The sequence below is a fragment of the Martes martes genome, assembly GCF_963455335.1.
Source record: "Martes martes genome assembly, chromosome: 2".
Lineage (NCBI taxonomy): Eukaryota > Metazoa > Chordata > Mammalia > Carnivora > Mustelidae > Martes > Martes martes.
The window spans coordinates 3,365,938-3,379,127 of NC_137889.1; the positions used below are offsets into that span (position 1 = coordinate 3,365,938).

Consider the following 13,190-nt stretch of genomic DNA (forward strand, 5'->3'; position numbering starts at 1 on the left):
GAATCCTGCGTCAAGATAAACTCATTTACATATAAATTTTAAATATATATTTATCTATATATATGCTAGCTTCTGAGGACTTTTAATTCAAATATGAGGTTTTTTCAAATATATGTCAATCATAATTTTAATTTTATTTTCACTTTTCATTCATTTAATTATTTAAATACATATGCTTATATATACACAAATGTACATCTATAAAGATGCTTAAGTTTGGTTTCAGACATTTGTCCATGAAATAAATGTCGTTGAGCATTTTAGTCATTGTATCTGCCCAGGGCTCAGCAAGTCAGTGATATCAGTTACGATCTTCACGCGGTATTAAAACTGCTTCCATAAAGCAAATATTCCAGGGGTCATTTTCTCCCAGTGTTCATGGGCGGGTGTTAAAACTGGTGATTTTAATTCTGACCAAGGATAGATGAAGTCAGAGAGGAATGTAGCTAACAGAGTGATGCTCTAGATATTTTAAAATCTTTATTTTTCCATATCTGTGCTCATTGCATAAGACTTCTCGCAAAACTTGACAGCACAAGACATTGGAGCTATTTAGAATCATAAATGCCCTCCGTGGACATTATGAACATGAAATATTTAATTGGGAACACTTTGGTTCGTCATGTTAGGATTCAGAAGTGATCCTGTGAGATCATCTACCGGCTTCAGTCTTCCAGCAAAACGTGTCGTACGAAATACAAGCCTTTCTCTCAACAGCAAAACAATCCCTATTACAAGTAAGTTCAAAATCACTTCACTGACTTCAAGGAAGCCATGGGGGTGCTTGCTGTTTCATGGTAAGAGAATGATAGTAATTTGCATTTCTCCCTTGTAAACACCTTTAAAGGAGGGTGGGACTCCACATTCCTGTCCCACCCCAGAGATGTATTGTCTCAAGGGCAGCTGCTCAGCATCTGACCGCAGGGAGATGGCCACAGGGTGCCCATCGGTGAGCTGCCCTGCTCCCGCCAACTGCCAGGGCCCTACTTGGCACCACGGACAGCTATCAACACACTTCACACATCATCGGAAACCCGGGGAAAAAAAGACCAGGTCATTAACATCATCTTTCAAATACACAGGTCCAACCATCACTTAGAGGATTGTGAAGACCAGCAGAACACAGAGCATTTGGAATATTCTCTTTGTAAGTCTGCACATCAGTGAGATCCACTGAGCAACTGTCACAAATACAGACCGACTAGTGTAGAGCCTCGGGCGATGGGAAAGCCTGCTGCTAGAAAATATGAACCGCAACCAAGCTTAAAATTGACAAATGAACCTTTTTGTGTTGTGTGTATGATGTTCTGATGAAAATAGTGTTTTGTTTATCTGGAAACATATTAGTACAATACATTTAGCTATTTTTAGGACCCATATAATATGTACACTTGTGGGACTTGTGGCCTGGAAATAGCTATATAATATAAAAAAAAAAAAAAAAAAAAACAGAACAAAACTTCAGTCATAGCACAAACTTCTCTGCCTCCCCAGCGATATAAAACAATAAATGTTTGGTCATTATTACGGCTATTTATTCAAAATCATTTATTGGGTCTCACAATTGGCCATCCACTGTGTAAGACAGTGGAAATTCAAAGATGTCATATACATAGGCTTGCTTGCAAAAGATAATTTAAGTAACTTATTTCATTCAAATTTAAGATTTCTAAGATGTACTTTCACATTTTTACCATTAAAAAATAAACAAACAAAAACACTAAAAAATAAAAAGCAATGTTTAATTCTAGCTTTCGGCAAGTTAGGAATCGGTCATACAAAGCTCTTACTGTTTGAGGAATTCTCCCTATATTTTGGGAGATTTGACCATTTCTCCTGCCTCTGTTGAAAAGGCACGGTCAGACGCTCCAAGAAATGCTTGGAGTATGGAGGTAATCTTTTTACAACTTCAGATAGTAAAATAAAATAGAGCTTTAACTACTTGTGGTTCTTTTTCCCTTTGTCCCCTCAGAGGGTAACATAGGTCCTGATTTACCAGGATAATTATAGGTTTTGGCTGTTTCCAGCTTAATTATTCATACATCACCCTTTAAAAGAGTTTTGGTTCAGTTAGTAAATCATACAGTCAACCCATTAACTAGTTTGTTGGTTTGAAAGAAAGTATAGAATTTCTGCCATGAATCCAACGATGAATATGGCTTCGATAATTCAATAATACCACATTTTCACCCTGATACGCTGCCTTAGTTCAGGGAGTCTGACAGGACACACAAGCACACAGCAGCGCCATACTTCCAAGAACTGCGAGTTTAGCATAATGCCTGGGGAAATAAGCTTGCAGAAGCCAAGTGGCAAAATAAGAGTGGAATGGTGTCAGGTCCCCTGCCATAAAAGACAGATGTTGTGAAAAGGACCTTTCCCCACGGACCATAGAAAATTATTGAGGGTTTAATGCTAAAGAAGAACAGAGTCGTATTTTACCTCTGTCCTCACTGCTGTAGAATTGCAGGCGTCAAGGCACTGTGGTGGGAGCTCCCATGAACACAATTTTAGCTCAAGATACATATTTGGGCAGTAAGTATCAAAATTATGAATGTGTGTAAGTTATTACTCTAATTCTAACTCAAGGACTTTAACCTGCCAAAATGGTTGCCGAGAGAGCGAACGTGAAGGTGTCTGTGGAAGCGTCGCTGATGACTACAGAGAGCGGGGCAGTCTGGACACCTGTGTAAAAGAAGAGGCTGATGGAACACTGTGCACTCATACAAATAGTAAGTTATATCTGGGGATGTCTACACTCTGCATCTACTAAAAATGAATTATATCTGGATACATATTGTATATTATGTACATGTATTACATATACACATACATAGGCAGCATGTCACAGAGTAACAAAGCAATCTGTAAAATTGTGTCGTAATATTTAAAATTAAAAGATGCCATTAAGAACAAGGAGGAGGAGGAAGGAAGGCAATAATGGAAAACCATGTCCTTGTGTATGTATCTGTGGGTAGAAACATAGATGCAAAAGTCTCAAGAAAGTGCGCAGCAACAGTCACCACTGAACATCTTGGGGACTGAAATGTTTGGTTCCCTCGCTTTTTGCTTTCCAGTTATCTGTGTCCTTTGACTTTGTAAAATAGAGATCCCATACTTGTTTTATTAAATGCACATTTACATACATATTTAGTTTTTTAAAGATATTTCCCATTAATTGTGGAAGATCAATGAGGAAGGTAGAGAACGGAACAAGACGAGCAGCGGAGCTATCTCACAGCCGTCACACTGCGTGCTAAGGAAAGACACTGACCTAGAGTAGTTGGTTGCTAGAACACTGGCAAATGGAAAAGGGAGAGTGAATCCAGAAAGTACTTAGGGGTGAAGGAAAAATGCTCAATAGAGGAGGCAGAGGAGGAAAAGAGTCTAAAATCAAGGTGATTGGAGATTATCTGGATTGCATGACAATAGGAGGGACTCAGAGAAAGGCTGTTGGAGGGGAAGCAGATTGGTGAGGTAGAGAGAACCAATGTTCTCTTTATCTGTCCACTTTAAGGGCTGTTAGGCTGCCCCAGAAATGCCCTGGGACCATCTGGACTTTCGGCACTGTGCTTAGGTAAGCTGATGAGGTAAGCATCACTCGCATCAGAGAAGAGAGTGCCTGAAGCAATGGAGGTAAGAAGAAGGGCTACGAGATGATCCTCTAGTAGCAGCGGTAACATTAATAACTTTGAGGAGTTCCCATAAATGTTCATTCATCTGATAAACACGGAAACACCATCAGGTTCAATATCATCATCACTGTTAAGATTATTTGGCAAATGAGGAAACTGATAGATTTTAGGTTTTTCCAAAAGCACACAGCTAGGAAATGGACAAAGGCTGGAGCCCGGGGCTTTAAGTAATGTATCCGGTTCTCTCCCACCGTGCCACTGCCCTGCAAGACCCCGGAATCATGTATCTGGGGAGAGACAATCCCAAAATTAGAATTGTCTCTTAAGGTGAATTGGAGATGAAAAGAAAGGCCAGAGGAAAAGAGAAACGAGCTGGAAGATGGTAGCAACAACTCCCTAGAGACTTCCATTAGCTTGGAGGCGCCTCAGGCAACAGTGAATTTCTCTCAAGGTGCACTTTGGGGGAAATCAGTGACCATCATGGGCGTAGCATCCCTGCATAGGGACGTTTTGCTATGCGACTCCTTTATTTGACTTTATCAGGCTAATGGCTTCTTGGCTGGTTTTCTCATCTTCCTTCTGCCATGGGATCTCCAAGCAAGCAGAGATCTCAGCTGCTCTGTTCACCAGTCTTTGGCAACTATCAACAGTGTGTGACTCAAAAACACACTGAGTGAATAAGTGTTGTATTGCTTTTGCTACACGTGTAATTATTAATGTGCATAAACAAGAAAAGCACTGAAAAGAAGAAAATGCGAAAGGAGATGTGTTTAGATGCAGAGTCCTTAGTAGATATTAAAAGGCAAAAAAAAAAAAAAAAAAAGACCACTTCTAAGATATGTCAGCGTAAGTGGGAAAGGAAAACTAGTTATTTCTGCCTCCTTTTCTCATAAAACACACACACACACACACACACACACACACCCCTCATGGAAAACAAAACAGAGACAGAAAACTTCCGCCATTCTGCCATAAGGACTAGATTCATTCTTTTGAGCAAATTCTGGAATTATTTCTGAAATATCTTCTAATTATTGAAGTGTCCTCTCGTAAAGTCATTTTTGTGTTAAAACAACACCACCACCAAAAAACCCTCTAAATTCTGTGGGCTTTTCTCACAGCAGTGCTTCCTGGGTATCTCACACTTTTCCACTGCCATAAATAAGCACCATTCAAGGCTAGATCTTCATTCACTCGCATCAAGTGAACTCGCTGGATTTTTGTCCAAATCTTTCTTTTTTTTTCTTTTAACTTTCTACTGTGGTCTGCCCATTACTTACCGACAGGTGAGTCATTCTAAAAATGCTGTCTCCATCGCGTGTGTGTGTATAAGTACATACATGCGTGGACAGAAGTGTGTGTGTAATTCATGTTTGGCTTAAGATGCAAGCGAATCGAAAGTGCAGACCTTGTTTCCTGTTTTATTCTGGAGCACCAAGAAGAGATGATAAAAACAGCTGCACTTGATCTAAGAAGGCAGTACTTGGGGTGTTGAGAGAAAATCAGGTTAGTGGGAAGAAGTGTTGTAGGCTTCCCTGTGGCAGGAAAGAAAGGATGCCAGGAAGGGGATGCACAGAGACTTGAGAAGGAAAGAGTCTCAGGAGACAAACTCAATTCATGGACAAGGTACAAATACAAAACCGTGGTAACGGGGACAGCGTTGGCAATGGAGGAGCTGCCACAGTGACACGACATATTGAGAGTGGACAGAGATGTAACAGTGAGTCAGGAACATGATGATGGCCAGCAAGCACTAAGGGGACACGTTGTGCGCCAGGAAGGAAGCTGGCGTGCAACCGGACTTTCTGCAGAGGTGTTCAGTGACCAGAAGACAAGGATGGGGCCATTAAACAGAGCACATCATGACTCTAAATGGGAAAGAGGTCTGTGACAGAAAGGATGGAGATACTCAGGACAGTGTCACCGCCAATAATCGTGTCTCTAGATGTCTCTCTACTAATCTGGGAATCCCTAATGGGTAAATATCACCTACTGAATTTATTCAAATTCCATTTCAAAATCATAAACTATTACATGTAATATTTAGTTTTGCCTTAACTTTAAAATTATGTGAATGAAAATGAATGACTTTAAACCTGTATGAATTTGTTATTTCAAATTATGTGAAAAATCTCCCGAGTAATAAAAGTTCGTTCTCCTTCCCCAAAAAGGGATCTGGTAGACAGTTGTACTTTCTTACAAGCAACAAATTTAAAGCAACTTTTAAAAAAAGTTTTTAGCTAGTAAGACTTGTTCATTGAATAAAAGATGTAAATGTATGATTGTTGTAACTAGTTACCAATTCCCTAAATACCTCTCAAATTCATCTTCTCTTCTCCAATCCCGACACCACCGTTCTGGTGTAGCCTCATATAATCTTTTATAATTACAACAAAGTCCTGATGCTTCCTGCCTCCAGTCACTTGTCCTTCAAATCTGTCCACCTGACTCTTGGCATAGTGATGTCTCCAAGACATACACACGGCAATGCCACTTCATCCCCCACTGTTCTCTGACCCCCAGTCATTACCATGACATTTAAACCCTTGACCTATCTTTCAGGATCTGAGTTATGTCTTTTTAAAGGTAGTCGTTAATAATTGTAATGAAGAAGAAGAGACAGAGGATGAGGGGGAAGGTAGAGGGGAGGAAGAGGGAAGGAGGAGGACAGGGAGGAAGAAGCAGGGGGAGGGGAGGGAGGGACTGAGCATTTGCCAGAAGATGTTCTAGGTGCTTCGTGCTGACACCCTGTTCTTCACAAGGGCGTTCCCCAGGGTCTAACCACGCTGGCACCCGGATTGCCAACTTGCACCCTCTATAACGGTGAGAAATAAATTTCTATGTTTATAAGGTACCCATCTGTGGTATTTTCTTATAGCAGCCTGAACAGACAAAATTCAAATGCTTAAAATTTTTGAAATCAGAGTTTGACATCAACAAAAATACTCTCTAAGGAGCTCAAACTAAAATTAGGTACTGAAATTACGTCACCACAGAATGCATCTGAAATATAAATATATCTACATGTATACATGTGAAGATAGAGACACACACTCGCATTCCATGTATGGACTCTAGGGAAAGCGGTCGGTGTCTAATCTTCCCAATGGAAACCACATGGATGAACTTTTCAGAGCATCTGCTAATAATTCCTCTAATCTGTAATGGATGAACCATATATTACCCTCTCAAGAATTTGGTTATACCAGTTATTGCAAGTTTTACCTCAGAAAGCTGAGTTATTGAATATATATATGATGAAATAATTTAACAAATATCTAATTGCTGAATTAATTTTTATTGACCCTCTACTAGACTCGTATGGCAGGAACAGTTACTACACTTGGGGGTTCAGAAATCTTCTCCACTAAATTGGGTCTTCTTGAAGATTTTTTTTTTTTGAGATCTATTTATTTGTATGACAGAGAGAGAGAGAGCAAGTGACTGTGAGCAGGGAGAGGGACAGAAGGGGAGGGAGAAAGAATCTTAAGCAGACTCCGTGCCCAGCCCTGAGCCAGATGTAGGGCTTCACCCCAGGACACTGCGATCAGGACCTGAGCTGAAACCAAGAGTTTCAGCTGCAACACCTTGTTCAGCTGTTCACTGCAACACCAAGACTCCCTGAGGAAATGTTTTTTAACTTTCTACCTCAAACATGCTGCATAGCAGTTTCTCCTAATATATATCTATATATTGTACACACACACACATAAGATATGTAAGTTTAACAATTATTAGTTACAATTAATTTATTATTTAATATATGATCTGTTAGAGAATGTATAATATTTATACATATTATGTATTCAATAATAATGCACAGTATATTGATATAATTAAGAACAATTATATATATGTGTGTGTATATATATGTATATATATGAATAGATTTCTAGTATTCTTTTTAAGTTGACATTCCACAATATGACAAATTGTGATATTCACGACCCAGCTTTCTTTGGTCATTATCTTGTACAAGCGAGTTTATATTAATGCTTTGTACACATGGACACGTCACTTGATTGTGTAAGAGTCAAAGCAAAAAATGAGACCAGGAGAGCCTATAATCATTGAGAGAATTAAGGTTTTGGTCAAAGATGAGCTTACTACGTAAACTCCAACTGACACTGGGCATTGATTTCAGTTTTCTATCCTATTTTATTTCTTAAAAGTTTGCAAATCAAGTCAAACATACAGATTGAGGCAGATCAGCACTCCTTATCTAGAACTCTGCGTTCATGCTTCTAGCAAGAGTCGTTGTCTGGACGCCTTTACATAACTGTCCTTCTCTCTTACGCTCAATATGTAATATACCTTCATCACCATGTGCTTAGTCGGGAAACCCCCTTATTTGGAATGTCTCCCAAGGAATCAAATTAAGCCTAATTATACTTAATGGCAATGACTGCTTCTTAATTTGGATGGTAATTCTGCTTAATTGAGATGCCTTCAGGTGTCTAAGTGATGTTCTAGTAAAGAGTACTGGTGTGCATGAGAGCATCAACCTGCAATGTCTCATTTCTTCTCTGAACGTTTCACCAAAATAAAGGAAAAAAAGGCAAAGAATTTAAGGAAGCAATGTAACCCAAGATTCCGGAAATTGAATGTGTTCATTGTTGAGTGTTCAGAATCAACAAAATCTGTATGAAATCATGAGAAATATCCATGTAAATGTATGCAAAGATGGGAGAGAAATGTGAAACTCCTAAAGTGAGAAAAATGTGTCAATCCAAATGGCATACGTTCATTATTTTACTGATTTTTTTAGAGTTGGACCAAGTTGAAAAATCAAATTCAAAATGTCAAAGAACACTTTTTAGGCTACTGGAGTCTGCTAAAACAGGAGAATAATGGGATCTAAAGCGCATCATAAACAAAATATGAATCTGACGATAACCAAAGCCTCTTTGACATTATGCGTGTGTGCATGTGGTAGGCACACTCGTTACCACAACCATCAGCCCCACTTCTGGCTTCCAGAGAGTTCTTTCCTCAGGCTCCCTGGGAGCTGGAGCATGGGCGTTTGATTCAGTGGAACCTGGAGAGAAGTCTGCTAGGACATTCTAGAAAACTTCTTCCATTTTTGAGAAAGACAAGCCTCATTTCTTCATTGACCATGATTATGTCACAGCCACCTTGTGACCTGAGGGGGGGTGGGTGCTGTTACCCCCCTAGATACGGAGCAGGAAAGAATGGGAAACACCGAAATCATCAACAACGTTTCTGAGCTCCTGAATTCAACCTGGAATCTCACTGGCTCTGCCCTTTTCTTATGCGAAATAATGTTTCTTAAAAACTTCTTCTAATACCTACAGCCAAAAACATCGTATTGAGACACTGAATAACCTATGATTTCATTTCCATATGGCACCCCTCATGGTGATAATGGAATACGGAGGTGCGGACATAAATGACTCTCCTCCCAGAGAGAAGAGCTAACGAAGGGCCATCACAGGGCAGTGAAAAGACACCCAGGTCCTCATCCTCGGTAGGAGCAAAACAGCTGTGAAATCTTTAACGACTAGTTTACATCCCGGGGATCTCGGTCTCATGCCTGTCAGGTAAATGGTGTTTGGACATTAGGAAGCTTCCTTTTAGATAGGGATTTCGATTATTCTAGTATGTATGGGAAGGATAGAAACTCAGATATATAGGTATATCTGTAGGATTAAAGTATTCATGATTATTCATCTGTGATCTGGATTTAAATGAATTCTGAAAATACTGGAAGGGTTTTAATCAAGTTTCCTGACGATTTAGCTTGGAGTCACTGCCTGTCCTATCAGAACACCATGGGTTCACTGTTTCTTCTATACAAAGGCCTTCAGTACTTTGAAGTTCTTTACCTGACACATAGAATTGCAAAAATCCCTACCATTCTTCACAGTGGAAGCCCACTCCACCCTCCAACGGACACAGGGAGGAAAACACGCCGTCAGCATGACTCTCTTTGACTCTGCTTGGCTTCTCTGCATGACATCATGCTCATCCCAGATCTCAGCAGTGTCCAACACACTTCTGAATTCCAAATTTACATCTTCCAGTTATGTCCACTTGAATGAATATACAGCAGGCTCCTCACTCTCATTATGCCTAAAACCAAACTCGTTATCTCTCCCCATAAGAAAACAAAACAAAAACACAGGATCCTGAGGACCCTTCCCTGGTTCAGAGTAGGGAGAACCTATACTATTCCAGACAGGAACAATCTGGAGAATAAAGGAAGGTCATTATTAACAAGGGTGCAGGGACCACAGATGATGCAGGGCAGGGTGTCCCCAGAGGGGCTAGAACACACGCTCATTTGGGTAAGGGCTTCACCACCACCTCCGAACCCATTCTTGATTCTCCCCTGAGTCCATTTCCTTCACAGTCACCATACCGTACCCTCCAGACTTGCCAAGAGAGCAGATCTTAAAAGTTCTTACCATAATAAAAAAAACTATAATTATGTGAGATAATATACGTTAACTGTTTTGCTACATATATATGTATGTGTGTGTGTATACATGCACGTATATATATAATCACATTATACACCCTACAGTAAAACAACATTATGTCAATTATATCTCAGCAAAACTGGGGGAGGGGCGAGCACAGAACCTCCAGGTCAGTGGGAGGCAACCGAATGAAGGACACTCACTTTGTATCTAATCCTGGACGGACTTTCTGATAAATGTGGATCTATCTACACAATTGCAGCGTGAGCTTTTCCCTTCAAACAGTGAACCGTGAGGGTGCACGACATCTGCGTGGCTGTGTGTCATCAACAGCCGTCTGAGCTGGAGTCCTGATGGCATCAGCTTCACAGAGGTGGAAGCCGAGAGCCTTACCTTGTCTGGGTCTGTCGTGGTGATGACCCACACACAGTGAGCATTGTCCTCATACTGCACCGGGTAGTTAGGGGAGGTAATGACGCCACTGGGTCCACGCAGATTGGAGCCACATGTTCTAGCTAGAAACACATAGAGATGGTATTATTTTCTGCATCATTTTATCAGTGTGGTGAAGACATAACAGAAACATGGAACGTCAAATTAGCTAATCACTAATTATGATAAAAAATGGTTCATGAACTCAAGTTGGTGAGGGAGGTTTGCTCAGCCATCAGGACCCTTGTTTGGTACTCGCAACGTGAGACGGAACCCGAGGCATTACCATGCACAGAATGACCATGTTCCTGATACTACCATGGACAGTGTCCAGCCAAACTTGTCCATCTCCATCCCACGCTGACTCAGAGAGAGTCTGCATGTACATGAGGCTGGACATGGATGCCATGGAGGGGAAAGCAAGTGCAGGGGGGCTCCGGAGACCCCCACTACGCCCTGTGCTGTAGGACAACTTTGTCTTCTGCACTAAAAATGAGGATGGTGGGGCAGATCATCTCCAAAGTCTCTTTCAAGCTTTAGATTCTATTCTGCAATCAACTATGCAAATTTCTTTACAGCACAATGCAAACAGGAACTTCAAATAGAGTCGACAATTTAGAGAAAGAAAATAGACATAAGGACTCTGAAAGGAAAAAAGAAAAAAAAAGGATCTTAAATTGAGAGACCAAGCAAATTATAGAAATGACATAACCCACAAATATGACTGTTTTTTACTATAAAACAAGGAATTCAACCGACCTCCATTTTAAGAAAGGTTTGTTTTTGTTTTTGTTTTTGTTTTCAAATCAATAGATAATTCTTAGAAATCAAGTGTCGGCTTGCAATGCAACCCAGGCTTCACATTAATAATTTGAAGTGGGTTTGAGAAAAAAGCAGGAGAAACTAATTTCACAAGAAAGAGCTAATGTAAGGGAAGCTCGAGTTCATTTTCCTTACACTTCATATTACACAAACTGATTAAACTGTCACCCAATAAAAGATTAATCCTAGCCAGGACCCATCTTGCCTTTGTTCTTTTTCTTGGCTGAGCACCCACTCCAGGTCAAGGATTGTTCTGGGAGATTCAGTCACAAAACTGAAAGACAGGATTCTGACTTCCAAGGGCCATCTTATTGCTGAAGGGTCAGGAGAAACCATTTAATTGAGCTTTTCCTTACTGCCCCCAGGAATATACACTTCTTGTTCTACGTACCAACATAATAGTGAGACAAATCATACCTATTCCTGATGATAGTTCTTTATTGTAATGATTAACTTACAGAGCTATCTTTCCTACAAGGTTGTGAATTTCTTGACCTTGAGAAAACATCTTTCCCTTATCCTCAGCACCGTGTCCACTGTCCATAATTGCAGACATAAAAATGTGAGAGCAGACAAATTTTCAGTGGTTCAATACTTTGAAAATAATTAGCTAAAAATTAATCTGCTATACATTGAATAACAAAAACATGGGGGTAATCAACATTTAAAATACTGGCATTTACTTTGCAAATGGGTAAGATTTCTTAGATGAAGATGCATAAAAGATGGTCTGGTTTTCAAAATTCTGGTGTGTCCTGGCTCAAAAGGTCCTCCATCAGAGAGCCAACTGCCCACATACAATTCCACCTCGGCACTCCAGGACTCTAGTTTTAGGAACATGTTCTCAAAAAAGATTGTGAGCTTCAAATCGGAAAGCTTCCTAAAGCACCTTATTAATAGCACTCATGAGGAAACCTTAGAAGAAAAGTTATCATCAATAAATGTGGAGTTGCAATATCTTTATCTAACATGCTCATTCCTGGCTCAATTTCACACCGAAAGGCTGATGGAAGCATAACGTTCTGTTACTTGATACTTTCTGACTTAAGTTTGAATTAATAGTATCAAGGTGCCATTCTAAGGATTTCAAACTTCAAAACAACACTTCTGAAGACTGAGTGAGTGAGTGCAGTGGGGAACTAATTTGTTACATTCCCACTAACAACTTGTGCCCATCCAGCCATTAGCCCCAGCTGTCATTCTGCTAGAAAGTTCACCAAATCTGACATTCCTTCAACGGCCTTGTGTCCCACTTGTCTTCTTTGAAGCTTGACCCTTAACTTGACTTATTTAAATTGCCTACCAGCTTTCTGTGAAATTCATCTTACTATTGCTTGGGGAAATATGATTTTTAGTGATCGTATATTTCAGTGAGATAACCATTAGTAAAATATTTATAGGAAAGCAGCACGTTTCCTAGAGTTTCATGCAGACTGAGAACTGTGTTTCACATAGAGCGAGGAATGAATCCCGTCTCCTCAGAGACATTTTCACCAGAAATTGTCAGATTAATTCATAATTTTTCTTTTTCTTTTTTGTCTTAGAAACATATCTCCATTCTTCAATGCATTTTTCTAATCCATTAATTTTAAGTATTTTTTAACCTGTACTTTTAATCAAGCCATCAAAATAATCAGCAGAAATGAGATATGTGGCGTATTCTGTTTTCATAATTAGAACAATTCCTAGCATTTGATCATTTTCCCCACAAATACTTGTTGTCATTTTTAAATAGTATAATGACTCTAAATAATATGATCTAACTATAGTTATTTAATTCTAATCCTTTGTTTTAGGAAACTGTTAGAACTTTAGCTAGTATCAAAGACTTTGCCCTTCTAAGTCTTCTCCATCCTCA

The 13,190-nt window shown here is 39.7% G+C and overlaps 1 protein-coding gene across 1 annotated transcript in view; it reads right to left on the reverse strand.

Annotated features, from left to right (window-relative positions):
* Positions 1-13,190, reverse strand: part of CSMD1 (CUB and Sushi multiple domains 1) — a gene marked incomplete at both ends in the record, with an annotated part of 1,981,616 nt that overhangs the window by 540,716 nt on the left and 1,427,710 nt on the right. Inside the window, one exon of the mRNA XM_080796866.1 lies at positions 10,472-10,593. Within this exon, the coding sequence (XP_080652992.1) occupies positions 10,472-10,593 (122 nt within the window). The remainder of the gene's footprint in view (positions 1-10,471; positions 10,594-13,190) is intronic.